This window comes from Apus apus, chromosome 2 (genome assembly GCF_020740795.1).
Source record: "Apus apus isolate bApuApu2 chromosome 2, bApuApu2.pri.cur, whole genome shotgun sequence".
Classification (NCBI taxonomy): Eukaryota; Metazoa; Chordata; class Aves; order Apodiformes; family Apodidae; genus Apus; species Apus apus.
Window position 1 is genome coordinate 29,458,507 of NC_067283.1, and position 19,667 is coordinate 29,478,173.

General features: G+C 34.2%; 1 protein-coding gene across 7 annotated transcripts in view; it reads right to left on the reverse strand.

Moving 5' to 3' along the window:
- DGKB (diacylglycerol kinase beta) overlaps window positions 1–19,667 on the reverse strand; it is a 356,804-nt gene that overhangs the window by 206,952 nt on the left and 130,185 nt on the right. For all 7 annotated transcript variants that reach the window (XM_051609482.1, XM_051609481.1, XM_051609483.1 and 4 more), the window contains 3 exons: window positions 17,276–17,392; window positions 12,907–12,980; window positions 5,749–5,823 (listed from right to left, as the gene is read on the reverse strand). In XM_051609482.1, the coding sequence (XP_051465442.1) occupies window positions 5,749–5,823; window positions 12,907–12,980; window positions 17,276–17,392 (266 nt within the window). The remainder of the gene's footprint in view (window positions 1–5,748; window positions 5,824–12,906; window positions 12,981–17,275; window positions 17,393–19,667) is intronic.

Here is a 19,667-nt window from a genome sequence, read left to right on the forward strand (position 1 = left end):
ATACATGAAAATATAATATAATATTACTTACATAGTATATTTGCTTATACAAATATATTGTATATAAATACACTATAGCAAATATAAATATTTATAGAATCAAATTTATAACATTAAATATAGTTGTATAATTAGATATGTAAATAAATCTCATTCATTGAATTAGAATGTGCAGTCTACATTAAGAGTTGATAAGGGAATACAGTTTTATGTTTAAAAACTCAGTAGATGTTATAATTGTAAAGAAAGAATTTGACAGATTTATTAAGTAAACTTAAAGAGTAAGTAACATCTATCAAGATAGCTTTTGTCAATTAGGTTTTTTAATAGCATCTGTTGTCTCTTATCCACAGAACATCTGATATGGTTTTGAAAAAAAAAAAAAGTTGGAGAACTATTTATTAATAACTGGTTTGAAGTGGAAATAAAAAAAAAGGAAGTCATCCTAAAGGCTTTGTGCACTGTCAGACTATAAGGTAGAGGACCAGAATAGAAAATCTAATCTTATTTTCTTGAAACAATTTATAAAGTTGTACAACAATTTTAAGCATATATAATATTAATAATAAAAACCATTAAAATATAAACCAATACTTATAATAGGTCTCTTACCCAAAAAGTTTATCTCTACTTTTTTTTTTATATATATATTTTTAACAGTTCAGATGATTATTCCTTACATAGCACAATATGTATAACAATCTCATTACAAGTAGAACATTAAGTACCAAGGACAGATGTCCATTATATCAATAAACTTTACAAAAATTATGTCAATAACCTTGTCAGAAATTAAATAGAACATAAGAAACAGGTAAATAAGATAATTTGATATAAATAAAATGCATGTTTCGAAGTAATCTGTGCTGTAATTCACATTGAATCATTCAACACAAAAACACATGCTAGCCAGAAGAAGAAATACAGAAGCACTTGCGGGAAAAGTGAATCAATATATGCTGGATAGTGGGTGGAGTAAAGATGCTGGATGTTATATTTTCAGAAGTAACTTAACTGTAATAGTCAAAAGCTTATTATGAGGTGACGGAGAAAAGAGAACTAGTTCAAGAATGTGAGAAGTGCAAGCTAATAAGTAGGCTAAAAGACATGGCAGAGTTGTTTTAAAACAGATTTCAGACAAAGGCTATGTGGCAAACTCACTACTGAACAATTACATTCCTGAGTCTTAAGAGAGAATGAATGAATGAATCTGGCTTACAACTTTGGAAGTCTAGACTGAGACAGGAGTGGAAATTGATGACATTTACAATATTTAAAGATTGTGCTATGAATGCAGCGAACACCACAGATGTCATACAAGTAAAATTTTTGTTTAACAGCTGTTTAAAATATATCTCTAAATCCAAGGTTTAAGTTTCACACTTGAAGACTTAGTGAGTTTTAAGTACTACTGATTTATGGTGCACAACTGTGATTTTAATCTTTAGAGTGCTACCAATCCACCATGGCTTCCTTTGCCATTCTTTGGCAAAAATGGAATTATTTCAAAGAAATATGCACCAAGTTCAAGGTTTTGTTCAAGAGAAAATAACTATGCAATTACCTTCTAAGGATATTCTTGGTGTATGTGTCTTCCTAGAATACTCTGGATATCCCAAATGTCCAACATCAAAAAAATGCTCTAGCAATCAATTCCAATAATCAGGAAAAACAGTGTAATTTTCAAAATAGGCCTATTGCTTTGTGAAATTATAAAGGGCCCGGACACTGTAGATTCCCAACTAAATTACAGAGTAAGTTGTAGGGATTCAATTTGGCTGTCTTGGGCATCTTTTAAGTGGACAGAATTTAAGATTTAAAAAGGCCTGTTGAGGTAAACTTCCGGATAGAATTTAAAAAATACATGCTCTCCAAATTAAATGCTTAAGGGAGGTACAAAGAAATACAACTTTTGTGGATATAATTTCTATTATAGAGTATAAAAATAACATAAATTAGACATTTTAAATAATAGACTTAAGGGAACAGGAGCCTTTTCAGAGGGACAAATTCTTTGTGAAACAGTGACCTCTCTACAGAGTCATGTGGGTCTGTGGCTGGACTGCTATTCATCCAGCTATTATTTACCTCTCTGTGAGGTGAACAATAACTGAATTTCAGATTCTTCAAGATCATTAAATCCACAATACCAGTTGTTGTCAGAAGTAGAAGACTCCTATAGAGATATAACAACCAAACAGGGAAACTCTTTTCAAGGCTAAAAACACAGGTGCTAAGCACAAATTACACAATGTATCAGCCCAGCAATTTTCACGTCACTTTGTTAACTGTGGCAGTCTGTAACTGTAGAGTACCTTTTATGCCTCTGTTCAGCTGCAGAGCTTACAGGGTTTCTCCAGCTCACCGGTATCTCTCTGCTCCTAAATAAAGAATGTCTAAACCATTAATTATTATACCAGTGTTTAAAGTGTACTGTTGCCCTTTGGCTGAGAGCTTCTTGATTTTCAGGCCTTGCAGGAGGTCAGTTTCCATTGTTGGAAAGGAATCAATGTCAGAATTGGCTGGCATGCAATTTATTTGCACCATGTACATATTTTTATATATATTATATACATAAATCTTGACATCATCAGCTCCAAAACCCTTAGCTTAGGCATGCTAAGAAGGTACAAGAAGCATCTTTGTTGCTGCCCCTGCATTTCTGCTAGTAGCATCCCATCTATTATGAAAGTAGGTGACATCCACTTGAGTAACTGCACATTCAGATAGCAACACAGAAATTCACTGTCAAGTTGTTAAAAAGTATTTCATCTGCGGGGAGCAAGATGCATGCTGAATTTTTTTTTTTTTCATTTTAGTTTGGTTTTTTTAAAGGAGAGCATGGAAAAGGAAAATTAAATGTGTTATTTCTAGATTTCAAAGAAATTAAAATATGGGAATCCACTAGTGGCCCTTCTTCCATTGGAAAAAAAAAATATAAAAAATTAACCTGGTCCTAGCTCAGTTTTGTTATGGAGCCCTTTATTCCAACATGTTTCCATGAAAGAACATGGTTATCCTACTGAATAGGAAGAATGAAAGACCGAGTGATTGAGCTGTTGACCCAAAAAAACCCAAACCAACAACAAAAAAAATGAAACCAGCAGTTTCACAGTCCCCCTAAGACTTAGAATTTTATTGGTCTCTGAGATCTCTTGTATTTCTCCCTGTTATGTAAACAGAAATTAACTGGAAATATTAATTTTAGCCACAGATTAGAAAACATGAATGTTATCTTCTTGGTTGATGACAGCAGCCCATGAGAAAAATAAATAAATAACGAACTTATGGGTTTAAGTAGACAGCTTGGCTCTACCAAAACCATGCGATTTTTATCCTAATACTATAAACATGCTATAGGTTGAGTAAACATGTTTGAAATTAGTATTCAAAAGGGGGAAAAAAATCTCAAAATAGACTAAATTATAAAGTATTTCAATGATTATGCTTTAAAATACATATATATATAATGCTTATGCCTTTCCAATAAATAACAGTAATTGACATAATACACTTTTGTTTTTCTCTATGCTGTATAATCCCCCACTCTGTTCCATTTCAATCTAAACAACAGATATGACAATACTACATAAATGTAACATTTTGATTGACAATCCAGCATAACTGGCATTATAGAGATGGATGAGTGAGTGGACGGATGGATGGGCAGGTTTTCTTAGGCAATCCAGCCCTTGCAGAAAGGGAAAGGACTGGTAACTGAAATACAGACTTTATTCAACTGCTCTCTTAAGGGACAAATTATATGCAGCCTACATAGTATTGCCAGGGGCAAGAAGTGATGGCAGGAGATAAACTGGAAATTTAGGATTATTAATTTCTGTGGAATGAATAAAAAATATATCCAAACAAGCTTAATAAAATGCAGCATCTGTTTGCAAATTAAGTAGAAACTTCTTAAAAGTGGCTGAGAAGTAAAACTATTTTGATTCCTAATGGAAAGAGACATTGAAAATATTTTCTAAAAAACACTGTCCTGGTTCAAAAGACTAACATTTAAATCGTTTCAGTGCAGGGTTTCAGTTTGAACTTAACACTGCCCTCTTGTGCTTCTGCCTTAAAACACATTTTCCTTTGCATCACAAGATACAGGAAAACCAGAACTTAGTAAGGCACATGAACGAGGTCAGTGAGTGGGATCTGATTCTTTTGTTAGTTTAAATAAATAAACAAATAAATATTAAATGGAATAAGATTAATTTGATTTTTAAAAAAATCATGTTGTCATTTCAATCTCTAGCATGGCATTTTTATTATACTGTGTGTAAAATAATATTGGTTACTAGTTTCGTCTCAGACTGAGAGTCAAATTTCTTATAAATTCCTAAAATAAGGTCCTGTAATTTTTCTAGTATACTTACTATTTGAACTAAGACTATTTAAATTTTTTGTATGTGTCAAGACTAGCATAACAAACCACCAACAAATAGCATTAAAATAAAACAGCACTAGCATTCAGATACAGGATAAAATTGCAGGCATTAACTATCCATGCCATTATTTTCCATTTTTTAGCAGATTTTGCACCATTCTGCTGGTTGCACATTAGGCACACTGTACTGATTCCTGAGAATCTTAACTTCAAAAAGGATTGAGCCCAATCCACTTTTCACTTTCATCAATGCTACACACATCCCAAGTCTAACACAATAAACTAAAGGACAGCTGATGTAGAACCATTTTAAGAGAGATTAGCTTCCTGTGTATTTGGCCTTAAAACCAGAATTACTGGCAGAAACTGTCATACTCTTTCCAGTAATATAGCTGTGACAACTGAAATACAAACCACGCACATTTCCACCTTCATCTTATTTTCCTCCAACTTAAAAGGAAAAAAATCTCTCAGGATTAAACTAAAGAAAGTATTCAAACAGTGTAAACTTCATGTCAGTGAAGACATATCTCCTAAAATCTTTCTGCAACTCTTCTCACTGATGTAAAATTTCATGTATCAATGGCATAACTAAACAACATCCACTACATACAAAATCATACACAGAAGAGATTTTCAGTGTTCGTCTGTTTTCTTCTACCAAAGTACCCACTACATAAGAAGGAGACAATTTCAGGTGGCAAAAGTTGGTATTTGATATATTGCAATTCTGCTGTCTCCATATGAATGCAAAATAGGAAGAATCATGAAAGAACCATGTTAGAAAGTGACTGCAATGCTACGTGGTTCTGCTAACACTTCAGTCCCCATAAAAACGTCAACATAATCTCTCCTGTCCAGTCATTTTCTGCCCACTACATCCCCAAGATTATGGAATTGATAAGGAGTGCACAGCCACCTTAATTTGAAACATTCTGTATCTGATATGCATAAGGCTGTATGTGTATACATATATGTATGCTATATACATATTACAAAGACAAACACACGTGGACATACATGTTTCTGTAAAATAAATGTATGTTCTGCAGACCAACCTTTGAGGCTGCTTGGCATTTGTAACATAATAGTAACACCCACATGAACTCGGGTTGCTGATATAGCAGCAAAAGCTGCAAACAGAATGAAATGTACCCACAGTTCTTATAGAGTACAGCATGGTTACCAGTAAAACATATGATATGTAGCTTTACTTGTACACAAATAATACCTGTAAATTTCAGAGATCTGTAGTGTTAATACATCCAAAACATGCTGCATGTGCCTTAGTCTGTTCATTTGATTATGTAGTGTTTTATTAAATGAGTTCCTGCTAATAATATTAACTGTAGACTTACCCTGGCATTGGTCCATTTCCAGAAAGACTATAAACTTGACGAGGATTTAAAAGGTACTGAAATTTTCTATAGATTCTGAAGAGTTAAAAGAGACAAGAAGGACATATTTACTTTTATGTTTGAAATGTTTAAAAAAAAAAAAAATTAAAGAAGTTAACACATAATTATTTGAATTGCAGGATGTCATTTATGCAAAAAACTCAAATATTTGAACACAGCAATTATAGTTCATGCATACAGTGTATTTTAGGCATAAAATCAAGACAGAAGTGTTACAAGTATCAAGTATTCAAATATACAAGTATTCAAATGCTATATATAGACAGGAAAAAAAAAGGATAAGGAGGTACAATGACGCAAAAAAAAGGTGAGTCAAAAAAGCATTTGGAAAAGCTTATTGGTTCCTATTAAAGTAACTCCATGATAAAGGAGAGATTTATTCCTGAAATTATTAATACAAAAGTACAATTAAAATTAATTGCAAAAGAAAATTGGCTTTGCAACCCACCAAAAAATGTCCCCATAGTTTGAACAACGTTCTAAGAAAGCAAATCTATTGTCAACTACATCTCCTTTTGATTTTATTTGAATGGGAAAAAAAGAAAAAAATATTCAAAATATTTGTTTTGCTTAAATTACATCTACTTCAAAATTATCTTAATAGAAAGCAATTTATTGATAACCTACCCCACAAAGGACTCCATTTGTTGTTCCACCCTCAGCAAATATTTATTTAAATGGCAGAATATTTTAAAAAATTGTAACTTAATAAATGTGACAAACATTTTGTTTCTTCATTAAAAATATTAGAAATGTAATTTCCTCAATTGACTACAATGTGGTAGCTGCTTCATTTCTTACACAGAAAGAAGTAAGCACATGAAGGAGTTAGAACTCAGAATGAATAAATACATACATGAGATTTATGGCAATAGTTTAAATAATAAACCCCTGTTTTTCGCTTTTAAAGTCTACATATTCAAGCGAATTAATTTTTTAACATTTTTAAGGAAATTATTTATTTTTCCCACTGAAATATCTCTTCCTTTCTTTTTAGTGCCTTAAATAAAACAGAAGCATAAGAGCTGAATTTTAAGTTAAAATGTCCATGTTTTCAAATTCAGCAAAATAAAACTGTCTAGACAATCTATGCGAGTATTGAAAGATTTTTCTTATTTTATTTTCTTAGTAGCAATGCATAATTTATCAGGGTAGGTGGAAGACAATGGTGTAAGAATACTGAATACAAACAAATTTATAATTGTCTTTAAAATTGCATATTAGAACATTTTCTTAACTTCTCAATTATTTAAAGATATCAGCTTCTTCATAAAGCATTGTATTCAAGCACAGTCACAGAATCTACTGCTGATGCCATTCCTGAGAGAAAAAGTCAATGTGAAATGACTGGTTTCATTTTGCAAGCCTGTACACACCATTGTCAATGGCTGTGATGATGAATAAGCCAGTCATTTGACAGTGGATTTACAACACAGTATATTTCCATTTGGTTTGCAGCATTTTACCAATGCAAAAGGAACCTACTTTCAATTTTCTGGTTAGTATGTGTGAATTGCTCCTCAGTGAGGTATAGCATTTACCCTGGTCAAAGGTGCTGGCTAATTTAACTTGTGCAGCTGACCATAAGAAGATCACAAATGGTATTGTTATGAGGTCCCAAAGGCTTAAGAGTTATTTCCCCAGAAGTTTGGTGCTACAAACATACTAACCATCTAAACTCACAATACTGTTGTCAGGTATTTGTGAAATGCTATAAAAGCCTTCTTAATACAGATGGAACTAGGCATCTCTAGCCAAAACCCAGAAATCCATCTGCAATAATGAAAAGATTACACTGAATCATACTTGATTCAATGCATACCATTCATAGGGACTACTTGAATATGGATATCAGATCATCACTCTATAATGACTCACTGCAAATGACACATCATACTTTAAGTTATTATCTTATATTTATGTATGCTAGTCTGTGTAAATTAATAAACTGTTGTTTCATTCCCACTCACACATTTTCCAAAAAAGAGGAAGAAACTGCATCTAAACATTTGCCTTCACACTAAGCTGCAACTGGACCTAACAACATGACACATGCAAGACAAGAAAATGGACAGTAACCTGGCCTTTCACTTGTATACATACAGCACCAAACAGCCTGCCAATTCTGACATGTCTCTGAACATCTTGCTTCAGGATGTAAGGAATGTATTGGACATCGTCTCCTTGTGACTGGAGATTTATGCTGACAAAGCCATGAGGCTGCATAGTTGGGTAATGCCCCAAAAGACAGCTTTTCGTGATGGACTGTGATTGCATGAAGTCAGTTCTTGAAACTACCACTTGTTGCCACCACCTCCAGCTGGTCCTTACCACATGACATAGTTATCAACGAACAACTGTGCCTCTGTAAATATTTGCAGGATTATTTTGTAAATAATATATCTGAATATAGTGTTATATCAAGAAAACAAAACAGATTCAATTTAAAATACAAATCCTCAGGAAAGTTCCTCTGTTGCCATTTTCATCTTCACTTAAATCATGTCCATGATCTTATTCTCATGAACCTCAAAACAGCTGAAATAACATAACTGAGGAGACAGAAAACTACAGCAGGTGTGGCCAAGAGGGCTGGGATCACTGTTAAGCAGTTCCGCTGCTGAAAAAAATACTTGAGTGCACCTTGAGCTGAGTTAGACTGACCTATCCTCTAAAGTCATAAGATCATTCCTTTAAAGAGAGAAAAAAACCAAAACAAACAGAAACCCACAAGCAATTCAAAACTGGCAAAAAAGTTGCCTACACTGGGGAAAAACCAGGCCATAGCAGTGCCTTTTGCCAGTCTGGGCATGCATCTTTAGCAAACTAGGGGTTACTATTCAATAAGTGGTCAGTATAGGCTTAATTTAACCCTAATGGAAGAGAAGGAAGAAGCCAATGACCTCTCTCCAAATTAAAAAAATGCTAGCCATCTTCTTTCCTAAACATTTGAAAAAGATAATCTGAAGCAAATAATTTTTGAAACTGCTCCTACATTTTGTCTCAATGCTAAATGAAAGCTTAGAAAGCCAGATTAAACAGAGGGAAGGGAAGAGCTACTATGAACCAAAGTTATTTGAAAACAACAAAGGTCAAAGATATCATCAACCTGTGCTGCACAGACACTGGATGTGGAGTCAGCAGGAAACGTCAGTGTACGGAAGCTGATCTCCAGTGCATCCAACCGCACATTTGTCAAGGAAACAATTGTTTAAACTCACCTGCTGGTCAGGCAAATAAATTGGAAAATGGGGAAGTGGAAAAGAAAGTAATGAGTATGGAAAAACAACAGCATGATTTAAAAGGACTCTTATGTGAGAAGCGTTACCCTTTAGAAGCACTACCTGCTTGTTCTAAGTTCTCTCTGCTGAAATAAACTATTTTGTTCATGATGTACTAAATATATACATTCTGTTCATAGATTATTGAAAGCTGCTGTCTTGATTAGTCAGATTTAAATGCAGACTTACAGGATTTAACTCTAGGATGAGATGGACACACTGCAATTCTTTTCTGATTAAACTAACCACACCTGTCCATTCTACGTACAATTACTGAAACCACGTTACAGTGAAATATCCTGACGATGACATTAGATTGCATTTGCTGTGTGCCTACCCAAACTCAAGCTTAATTAAAACCTATTTTTGGTGTGTGAAACTCATCAGGTTTAATTCTAATTTGCTACTTTCATCTTAATAAACATTTAATTCTATTTCTATTTTATTATATACAGATGTATTACCCATTGGGCAAATAATTTAAGTCCAAATAACTGTAAATGCACTTATGCTTCAAGTGATGGCAAATAACTGTTAATCTCTCAATTAAGAAGAAAGTAGATCTGGGTTATTTTCACAGTTTATTATTTTGCAGTTATATCTGAATGACATATAATTGGTTTTTGAAAGAGAAATCTATTCAAGAAGAACATTGTATTTATCACTATACATTCTGCAAAACCCTGGCTTTCTAAAGAATTGACATTTAAACATGTATCTAATACGTAATTAGATATGGTTGTAGAGAAATTATTTTTTGTTTTGAATGAACTTTTTCCACATATCCGTTTGTTTCCTCATTACCCCTCTGTTCCAACATTCAAAAATCAAAGCTAAAGCATCTAACTTTTTTACTTTAGTGATCTTCAGTTCTTTTCTTCTGCACTTGAGAGATTTGAAAAAAATTGCAAAATACAAAAGAAAACAACAGAACATTATTGAGGGAGTGCATTTATTCAACTGGTTGTCAGATGGATGCATACACTCTCTCCAAGACTAAGGGCAATTAAATGGGTTGGGTTACCATATGGCAAGGCATAAAGTCTCATATGGGGAACTGTGGGAACACTGGAGTCTTGACAGTATCTGCAATAACCTTTCCGTGCTCAATGAAAGTCAATTAGAAATCAACTTCATTCACCGTGATCTCTCAAATACAGAAAATCCTAAGTAAAGACTGAAGAGTGGCTTTCAGTAAAAGACAATCTTAATCTGAATGAGTCAAGATAATGAAACAAAAATTAGTAGGTTTCGGTTTTGAGTTTGTTTGCTCCTCACTGCTGTGGAAATCTTGCTTTTGTTACAGTTTATCTTCTACTCCTAGCCTCTCAAAATACCTGACTAGATTACAAAATTGCTATAATCAAAACCCCTGACTTGAATCACTGTAACTGAATTTTGTAGACCTTCTTGTCTTCAAATTTTCTGTGATTTTACTTTTTACAACATATAATGCCCATAAAATTGTGTAGGGGGAACGGGATTCTTCTCGTTCCAGTTAATGACAGTAAAGCTGCCAGATAAAACCAAGACAAATAAAAAAGTTAAGTATTATTGTTCCCTGAAAATGTTTTCATCCCCCTTAGATTAAATCTTCACAATAATATGCACTCTTAACATCCTTATTTTATAAGGTTACTGGTATTGGTATGAAACATTAACACCTAAAAGTCAGAGGGCAAAACTCTTCTCATCAAATAATCCAAATGTGGACTTCCAAAAACTTTTTTGTATCTAGTTTTAGATATAACTACATGATATTATCTCCTAATGGTGAATGACTTGAGATATGTTTTCATGACTATGCAGCTGACCTTTTGAAATGCTTGTCCTAACACAGAAATAAGAGTGCAACCTTGACACATTAGTATGCAGCTCAACATTGTACTTTCTGGGGTACTTAAGCCAATTTTAGAGGGTTTCATACTTCACTATACTCAGCTACTGGTGGCTGCCCTCATGCTGCACACTTCATTGTATAATGACACTTATAGGTAATGGTGTTAGTGAATGAAGCGTGTACAAGGTATTCATTTTTTCAATTCAAATAATTCCTGTGATCTGCTTGGCCTCAGCCACAGTTGCATTAACATAAAGTGAGAATTATCAGACTGCAATACGTGAATGGGAATAGGAGCTAGGGAAGGGGGTCAGGTTTTTAAAACTTGCTTTTACCCTGGAGAATATTGAACGTTAAATGACGTCCCTCATGCATTAAGTCCATTCAGATAGTAACACTTGAGACCAATTACATGCTGGGAACTGAAAGCTGTGAAACAGGATTTCATTAAATTGTTTCTAAGTTATAACTAACTACTTAAGAGCAGCTCTCCAGCCTGTCTCTCGCCTACCTAATTCCAGACTGGATCCCTGATTGACTCACTTCATATTGGTACTATAAAAAAAGTCGAGCTGAGTGCTAGTGCATTATCTTCCACAATGCCCTTGACAAGACCAGGGCTACCTCATGCTATAACAGTGTCTGACACATGAACATTCAGGACAGCGCATATTGTTTTGTTGTGTCTGCAAAGGCATGTTCCTGAAACTCTTTAGAATTAATCTTTTATATCATTACCATCATTACCTGCCTTTGACACAACTAGTGGTGTTGGTATTGCTGATATCGAGGTACACCAGTCCAGGGATACCATAATCAGCTCCTAAATGATAACCTGTTCTCTCAGAGGTCTTCCAGTGCAGTTTTGGTTAAATGTTCTTCAGCTCTGAGAATTAATTCATTTAACATCTGCTCTACAGGATTTTGCCCCTTTTGTCAGTTTACCTTAAGGGATGCTGTTTGAAAGAAGTGATCTAAGGAAGGTAGTGGGGAAGAGATAGGGAAAGATGACCCACTTGCAGTTTACTTGCTTGGTTCCATCACAAAGCATCCCTCCTTTTGAGTTTTTAGGTACCCACATCACTCAGTATCATCTGAGTGATCATGTGAGTCATCTTCAGCCTGATCTTAGCCAAAAGACCTTAAACTTTTTTCATGACTTGAAGGCTAGATTACAAGACTGACATGGTACACTAGCCCATAAAAATTTTGGGATTTATGTGATGATCAAAAATGGTCATATTTTTAACACTTGTGATTCTGAAATACACTGAAAAAACTGCTCAGGAGTTAACTAATTCAGCATTTCAACCTGAGTTTGATGGGTAGAGGAGAAAGAGAATGCTCCTTACCTATGTTTTATCATGCCTCTGATACACTAACATTTAAACATAAACTTAAGCATTTTGAATATAAATCAATGTAATTACTGACTTACATAAAATTAAGCATATAATTAAAATTTGTGTGATTGGACTGTAATACTTTAACTGGATTGTTAAAATGCTTCCTATCTCCTATCTTCGTAGGAAATCGTATGGAGATGCTGGAGAGTGTACTCACTATATCTTTAAAGGGCAAGTCATACATTAGAAAATGGAATACTGTTTCCAATTTAAATTACTGGCCTGTCTGCATAATTATTACAGAGATTAAAAGAAAACTATTATAACTTCAAAGCTGCAACACAAAATATAGCAACTCACATCTTCATGGAGACCATACAAAACTGTACACTGAATACAGCTACGTTTTCTGATGTTAAATGAAACTGCTGCATAGAACGAATTCTAGTTTTATGCTAATGTGTACTTCCAAACGGGGCAACAGAATGTTCAAATGTGAGGCACAAAAATATAAAAATTTTGGATTTCTTTTCATATGTAAACTTTTAACATTCATTTCCAAATGTATCACAGAGATCAGAACAGAGAAATAGAGGCGGAAAAAAAAGAAGAAAGATAAAATAAACCTTACCTTTCTCCTTGTTTCCCACCACTTTTAGGATTGACAAAAACTAAAAGTGGATGAGTGCCTGGAACTGGAGTAATCTAAAAGAAGGGAATAACACAGCCACTCATTAATGCTGTGTGTTGCATTCATTTTTTCCTATAGTAGACAGAAAACAAAAAGCTTAATGCAAACTCTATGTTATGCTACGTAATCCAGCTGGAAACAATTCCGTAATTTGCAATAATCCTCACTTCATTAATTTGCCACAAATTGCAAGTGACTTTTTAAAAAAATGTTAGATGTCTTATAGCTGCAATGTCATTTTAACTTAGAAGTCCACTGAAATATTGATATATATAGGTTACATCCATCAACAGAGAAGAAAACTTTAAAGCAAGAAATGCATGACTGATTCTGACAGTGGAGTAATTTTCTATGAAAAAAGCTATGAAGTAACTATTTTGCAGTGAGAAATGACACTATACCATAAAGGTTCAATTTAGCTACATCAAATTTTAAACTTGATGGATTTTTTTTTTTTTTTAAATTACAGAAACCTACAGTATTTGCTATGATACGGAATACCAAGCTTTTTAAAATGGAAAAATATTGAGTTCCTTTAAACATCTTAGAAAGCTGGGAAGCTTAAAGTAGAGAAGAAAACGTGGAAGAAGGGCAAGCCTGAGGAAAAGAATGGAGAGGAGAACATACTGAAGGAAACAATAAATTTTACCAGGTTTTTTAATTCTTTTGTACACAGAAAGTCTAACATGTTCAAATTAATGCTTAGCTCTACAAACTAAAACTTTTCTTTTAAGTAATAGCGTTAGTTTACATTTCCAGATACTTTAAGATGTGCATATTCACTGCCTTTGCTCCGTAGATTTGAAGAACAAAAAAAATTACATACTATGATCTCTAATATCAGTTTTAAAAACATAAAGCTAGACTATTCATATTTAAAATTACCACTTTCAGACACATATCAATTCTACAATGTTTTAAAGCATATTAAGCAGTCAAAGTCAACATTTCCAAAGTCATGCTTTAACCACTTCACAGATGAAGCCTAGATCATCTCTGTTTCAAAATGATACATTGAAAGCTCTTGCTCCAAATCCTTATTCATAGTTCCTGAAATGACAATCTTTTCAGCTGAGGATTCAATAAAAAGTAATTTAAGGCAGAACCGGAGAAACATGATAGCTAAGGAGTTTTACAGGCATCCTATAGACATAGGAATATAATCCTACAGGCATCTGAAAGCACTTTTCTTCTAGAATGAAGTGTTAAGTGCTAGTGTGTCATCTCCACCATAACTTCACAAAGAATGGATCCAAATCTGTTCTAATATATACAAAAATTAATTAAAAACTCTGGTAAACTTGGTGGAACAAAACCTAGCACAAAAACAACCCAGTATCACATCCTAGCACAGTATGTTGTTATAGTAAAGTGCTATATGTTGAAACATACATCAAATTGCACAGTGTAATGAAGTTTGTCATATATTTAATTTTTATCTACTGTTTTAATCAATTTTAGTTATTTAACCAATTCCCATGATGTTTGTTCCTGTGAACTAAGTGTAAACCAATGGTGCTCACTGTGACAGAGATGGACTACCTACTGAAATCCCTTAGGACGCAAGTTAATTAATGAGACTAATCCTAAGGTTATACATGATCTATTACTTCCTCTAATTAGAAATAATAATCCTGATCATTATGCTGGTTAGCTAGAAAGCAGCAAGATGAATGTGCTTAACTATGATTAATTGTCTTTAAGTTGAGCAGTTCTCCACTGCCACTAAGTTATCTGCTCACTGCTGCCTGATGGAAGAAAGGTTTGCTTATGATATTTTTCTCAAGAAAAAGTAAATTACAAACTTATTTCTATTTTAAATCTTTCATTTCAAAACTTAACCATATTATTACAAGTTGAAGGTTTAGGACCATAAAAGAAGTGTTTAAACCAGTCTGTATTCCACTGATTTCCAACATAAGGTCTCTTAATTAATTTCTTCAAGTTTTTCCAAAACACTTCTCTAGACAACATAGATCTTTCCATATAACAAACAATGCAACTAAAGATTTAGACTACATTGGTGAACATTTTCAAACCTTAATCTGCATGATTTAGAGGCAGTGATTTAAAGGGTTTGTGTGTTGTTTGTTGTGGGTTTTTTTGTTGGTTTTTTTTTTGTGTGTGTTTTTTTTTTAAAAAAAAAAAGGTAAGAAAATGAGCTAAGATAAAGTGCTGAACCAACTAAATAACTTCTCCCACATTGAAAACAAAGGTCTAGCAGGAGTAGCATGAAGATTTGATGGATTTCTTTGATATGCTACCTTGAGAACTTAAATAATTGACAACTGCAATCAACATAGCAAACATGTTTCTGAATAAAAAAGGTACCCGAAAAGTCACTTTTTTTTTTCTTGTTCACTTAAGATCATGTTTAGATGAGACCATGTCAGTAAAATCAGATTATTAGACTCAGACTAGCATGCTTTGGCCAGACACGGGAGAATTAGAGTAGTATACTTTTATCAGCTACGTGTATTTTTTGCTCCAGACCATCTTTAGGCAAAATAGTAACATTAATTAACAGTTCTATTTATGGAATCTTACATTTTTGTTGAAATAGTTCCAAAACTATAAAATCTGTAAGTGGAAAAAAAAGACTTTAATAGTCTCACTGTTCCCAGTATCCTTCAAGATCCACTCAGCCCTCACAATGATCAGGTTATTATTGATACCAACCAACCAAAAACGTAATAGTTGGTGCTAACATGGATTCCTGTTACTTGAATCAAATTTTATCCAACAGAGAAAAACAAAGACTTCAAATAATCAAATTATGGTCATCACTGCAGCATTATTTCTCACGTTATCACGATGATTACTAGTATTGCATTTTGCAGTACATGATAGATCTGGCATTACAGAACAATAACAAGTACTTTAGAAAACACATCAAATCCATCCAATAATTATTCTATCACCTTAGTCCTCACTCTTTCCTTCTCTTCTCCTTAAGTGATAATAAATAAAAGCAATGATGAACCCTACGCTTTGGATTCATGATGGAAAGAAAAGACAATATAACTTCTGGATCATACTAAAAATCTTACAGAAAATCTTATGCCCTAATTACCTGAAAGCAGAAATTTTAATAATGTAAGGTTGTGTACAAGAGTCAGTGGTGCTAGAAGTTCGCTACTGTGAACAGCCCAGGTAGTATGTCCCAGGCACTGCATTGCATGAGTGGAAACAGAGACTTGAAAAATATTTGAAACTATACTATGAGCATAAGCAATCTAATGCTTGGAATAAAACCAAAATTCATAACACATGGTGCTGCTACTGAAAGGAGATGTTAAATATGCTCCTCTAGAGCAGTCAGGCTCACTGAAATGGCACCATTATCATCCCAAAGTTAGATAACTCATGTGTGCTTCCTTTAGCACCAGTCTATTAGTCACACTGTGACTGTTTAGACAGAACTTGAACTTTCTGTCAATGACCACCCCAGCCTTTTGGGTTGTCATAACATGAATGTTTCGCTAACCTATAAAGATGAAACAATAAAATAAACCTTTATATCCTGACACAATAAGGTATATAATAAAATAATTAAGAGGTATATAGTATTTGATATAGAGTAATGCAAAACTCTACATTAGAGGGTAATGTAAAATCTTTTACACCTTTCTGAACCTCAACGGCAACACATAAAAAGATACAGAGAACAGTCAGCTCTGTATGTTAAATGATTATCACATTATCATGATGATTAGTTAAGTCCTGAGGAAATAAAGCAGCAGCATCATATATGTGAGCATTGATTTCTATAAAAACTATTCATATCTCAAGGGAAAGAAGTTCAGGCAGAACTTCTGGCATGCCTGTAGGTAACCTCCCTAAAATAACATTAACTCATGACACTCAAAATATTTTTCTTTCAAGCAGGAAAAAACTTCCATTACTGAAACCACCTTGCTTCTCTCTTTAATTTTCATGTGCCAAATACACTACTTGGAAATACCTGAATAAGTAACATCCTTGAAGTCTGCTCCATTCATCTACTAGTTAACAGGTCCAAGTGAGAAGAGTGAACAATTGAGTTCTGTTTCAATTCCATATTACAAGTGTTTTATAACTAGTTTTCCTGTGTCCTTAATACCTTAGGAAGTCCTACCAATCACCTGTGAAACTGATCTGCACCACTGGATTCCTGTACAGATGAAAGAATTTCTGTATTTTTAAATATGTACAAGTAAAATATTAGAAGAGTGACCGTATAGGAAATATATCTTTAAAGACTGCTCACTCTATCATTGTCTTCATACCTACACGTATGTCCTTAAAATTAAAATAAAAATAATCACACCTGAAGGCCTTGTCCATCTACGGTGACAGAATTTGCTCTTTGCATTTTATTCCGTTCTCCCAGTTTGTTCATTTGCTGGGGGCAACTCTTTTCTTTTTTCACTGTTGCCTGTCTTTCCTTGAAAAAAGAAAAGGAGAAAACCAAATATTTTAACACATTATCTAATGCTATACAACTGTAACTGAGATAGTGCCTCCTCAGAGTTGTTTTTTGACTAGACAACAATGTCAGATTCTGCTTTAATGAAAATGTGATCTCAGTCAAGTTATTACACAATGTCTGGCCACTTCACATAACATCTATCTATGTGCCTGGACATTCCATACTGACTAGGCAATAGATGGATGAAAAGTGTGCAGTCACAACACAAATTGATGCAATGATGTGAAAAGACAATCTGACATTGCCAGGATGACATTCTGAAAGTTGAAAGCCAAGCATACAATATATTTGACTGTGTAATAAGAACATTGATAAGAGACCGGTAATTTGTCAAAATTTCTTGCTAACTGCTAGCAAAGGTTGGATGCTTCAACAGTACTTTACCACTTTGGCAAAATATACCTGTCCTAAATGTACCATAAACAATTGGCTGCATGGCCTTTTATAAAATATGTATTTTGCATCAGAAAGAAAACAGAATCCACATCAGATTCTAAGCCACTGGAAACTGTTGATGCTTATACACAGCACAATCAGATGGTTACTTGAAAGAGGAAAGCTCAGAAGTATGTCGCTGTAATCATATTTTTAACTGTTGTCAGGTCACTTCACAGAACTTGGAATGAAAAATGTCCTTACTCTTTGTATCTCATTACTCCTATTTATAAACTGCGCTCAGCAGGTCCTTCTAGGTTGTCCAAAAATGCACCACAAATTAAGACAGCAGATGTTTATCAAATAGAATCAGTGTCCCCAATCCCAACTGCACCCCAGTCACTTTCATCACTTCACAAGTGGAAGGAGGCTTTAAACTAGTCAGGGGAATGTGCTAGCACAAAGCTGCTGCACTAGAAAGCAGTATGAAGGACACCGTTTCACCCCCCTGCAAGTGTATGCAGTAAGCTGTTCGTTAAATGTTACCACATTACCAGGCCAAACCCATCTCTCTGCTACCTCTGATAAAGCCTAAGGGCCTGTAATAGCAATTAATCCATGCCACTCCTTCTGGACAAGTTTAAACTGGTAAGAAACATTGACACAGACTCTCTGGCAGGAAGGGAGTAACTCTCATCTTAATCCATTGCCTTCTAACACAGATGTGGATCATCACTGTTTTTTATACCATCTTTAGTTTCCTTAAATTTGAAGACTGATGAAGTCTCAGTCTAGTCCTGAGGCAAATAGGGGTCCAAATCATCCCAGGCTGAATTGGGAAGCAAGTGTTTCGGGGAACTGTGGCAATCTGATCACATTTCTTGTAAAAGGACTGATAAATCCATGCAGAAAAAAGCCCAAAGAAACAAAAACAAACAAAAGCACAAAACAAACAAAAAATTAACAACAATAACAACACAAAACCAAACAAAAACCCAAAAAAACCCCACAACAAAAAACCCACCAAAAAACCCAACACCAACCAACCAGAAGAAAAACCTATAAAACACACACAAAACCCCCAAAACAAACAAGCAAACAGAAAACCTCAAATAAACAAACCAAAAAACCCCAACAAAACACCCAACAAGGTAGTCTACGCTGTTTCCTGTATGCAGTGAGATTCCCAAAAGATTAAGTAACTGAGCTCTGGTATGCTTTGAGTAAACTGATCAGTTCAAGAGGAGGTTCAATAGTCTAGACTACTGTATCCTTGCTTTAAACAGAAAACAGTAAAAGCAATTAGAGCTCTTCATCTCAGCCTGAACATTCAAACACAGACAGGCACTGTCCATAATGGTGTTCATCTGCAGTTTGCCCGTGACTCCAAGTTGGGTGGGAGTATTGATCTGCCTTAGGACAGGAAAGCTTCACAGCAATCTGGACAGGCTGGATTGATGGGCCAAGGCCAATTTTATGAGATAGAGAGCGAATTTTTAAAAGCCTAGAAAAATGTTACATTAAACAATATATTTCTGATAGTTCAAAGCAAAAGGCAAAATAAGGGAACAGATTCAGCACACCGAGTATGTGCATTTAGAGAGGTTAGCAAAACACTGTTCAAAGGAGGCATACTTATAAAATGTGGCACTAAAAATCTTACATGTATTATGCTATTACTTAGAGGAAAAGTATTTATATACTGCTGAGAACTCTCTTTATATAAATGATGCTTACCACAGTGCCCAATCCTGCTGTTATCAATCATTCACCAGCAAAATGCAGTAACAATTACCTCAAGCAATGTTTTGGATATCGTTTTTTTTTTTGGTTTGTTCCAGGATGCTATAGACAG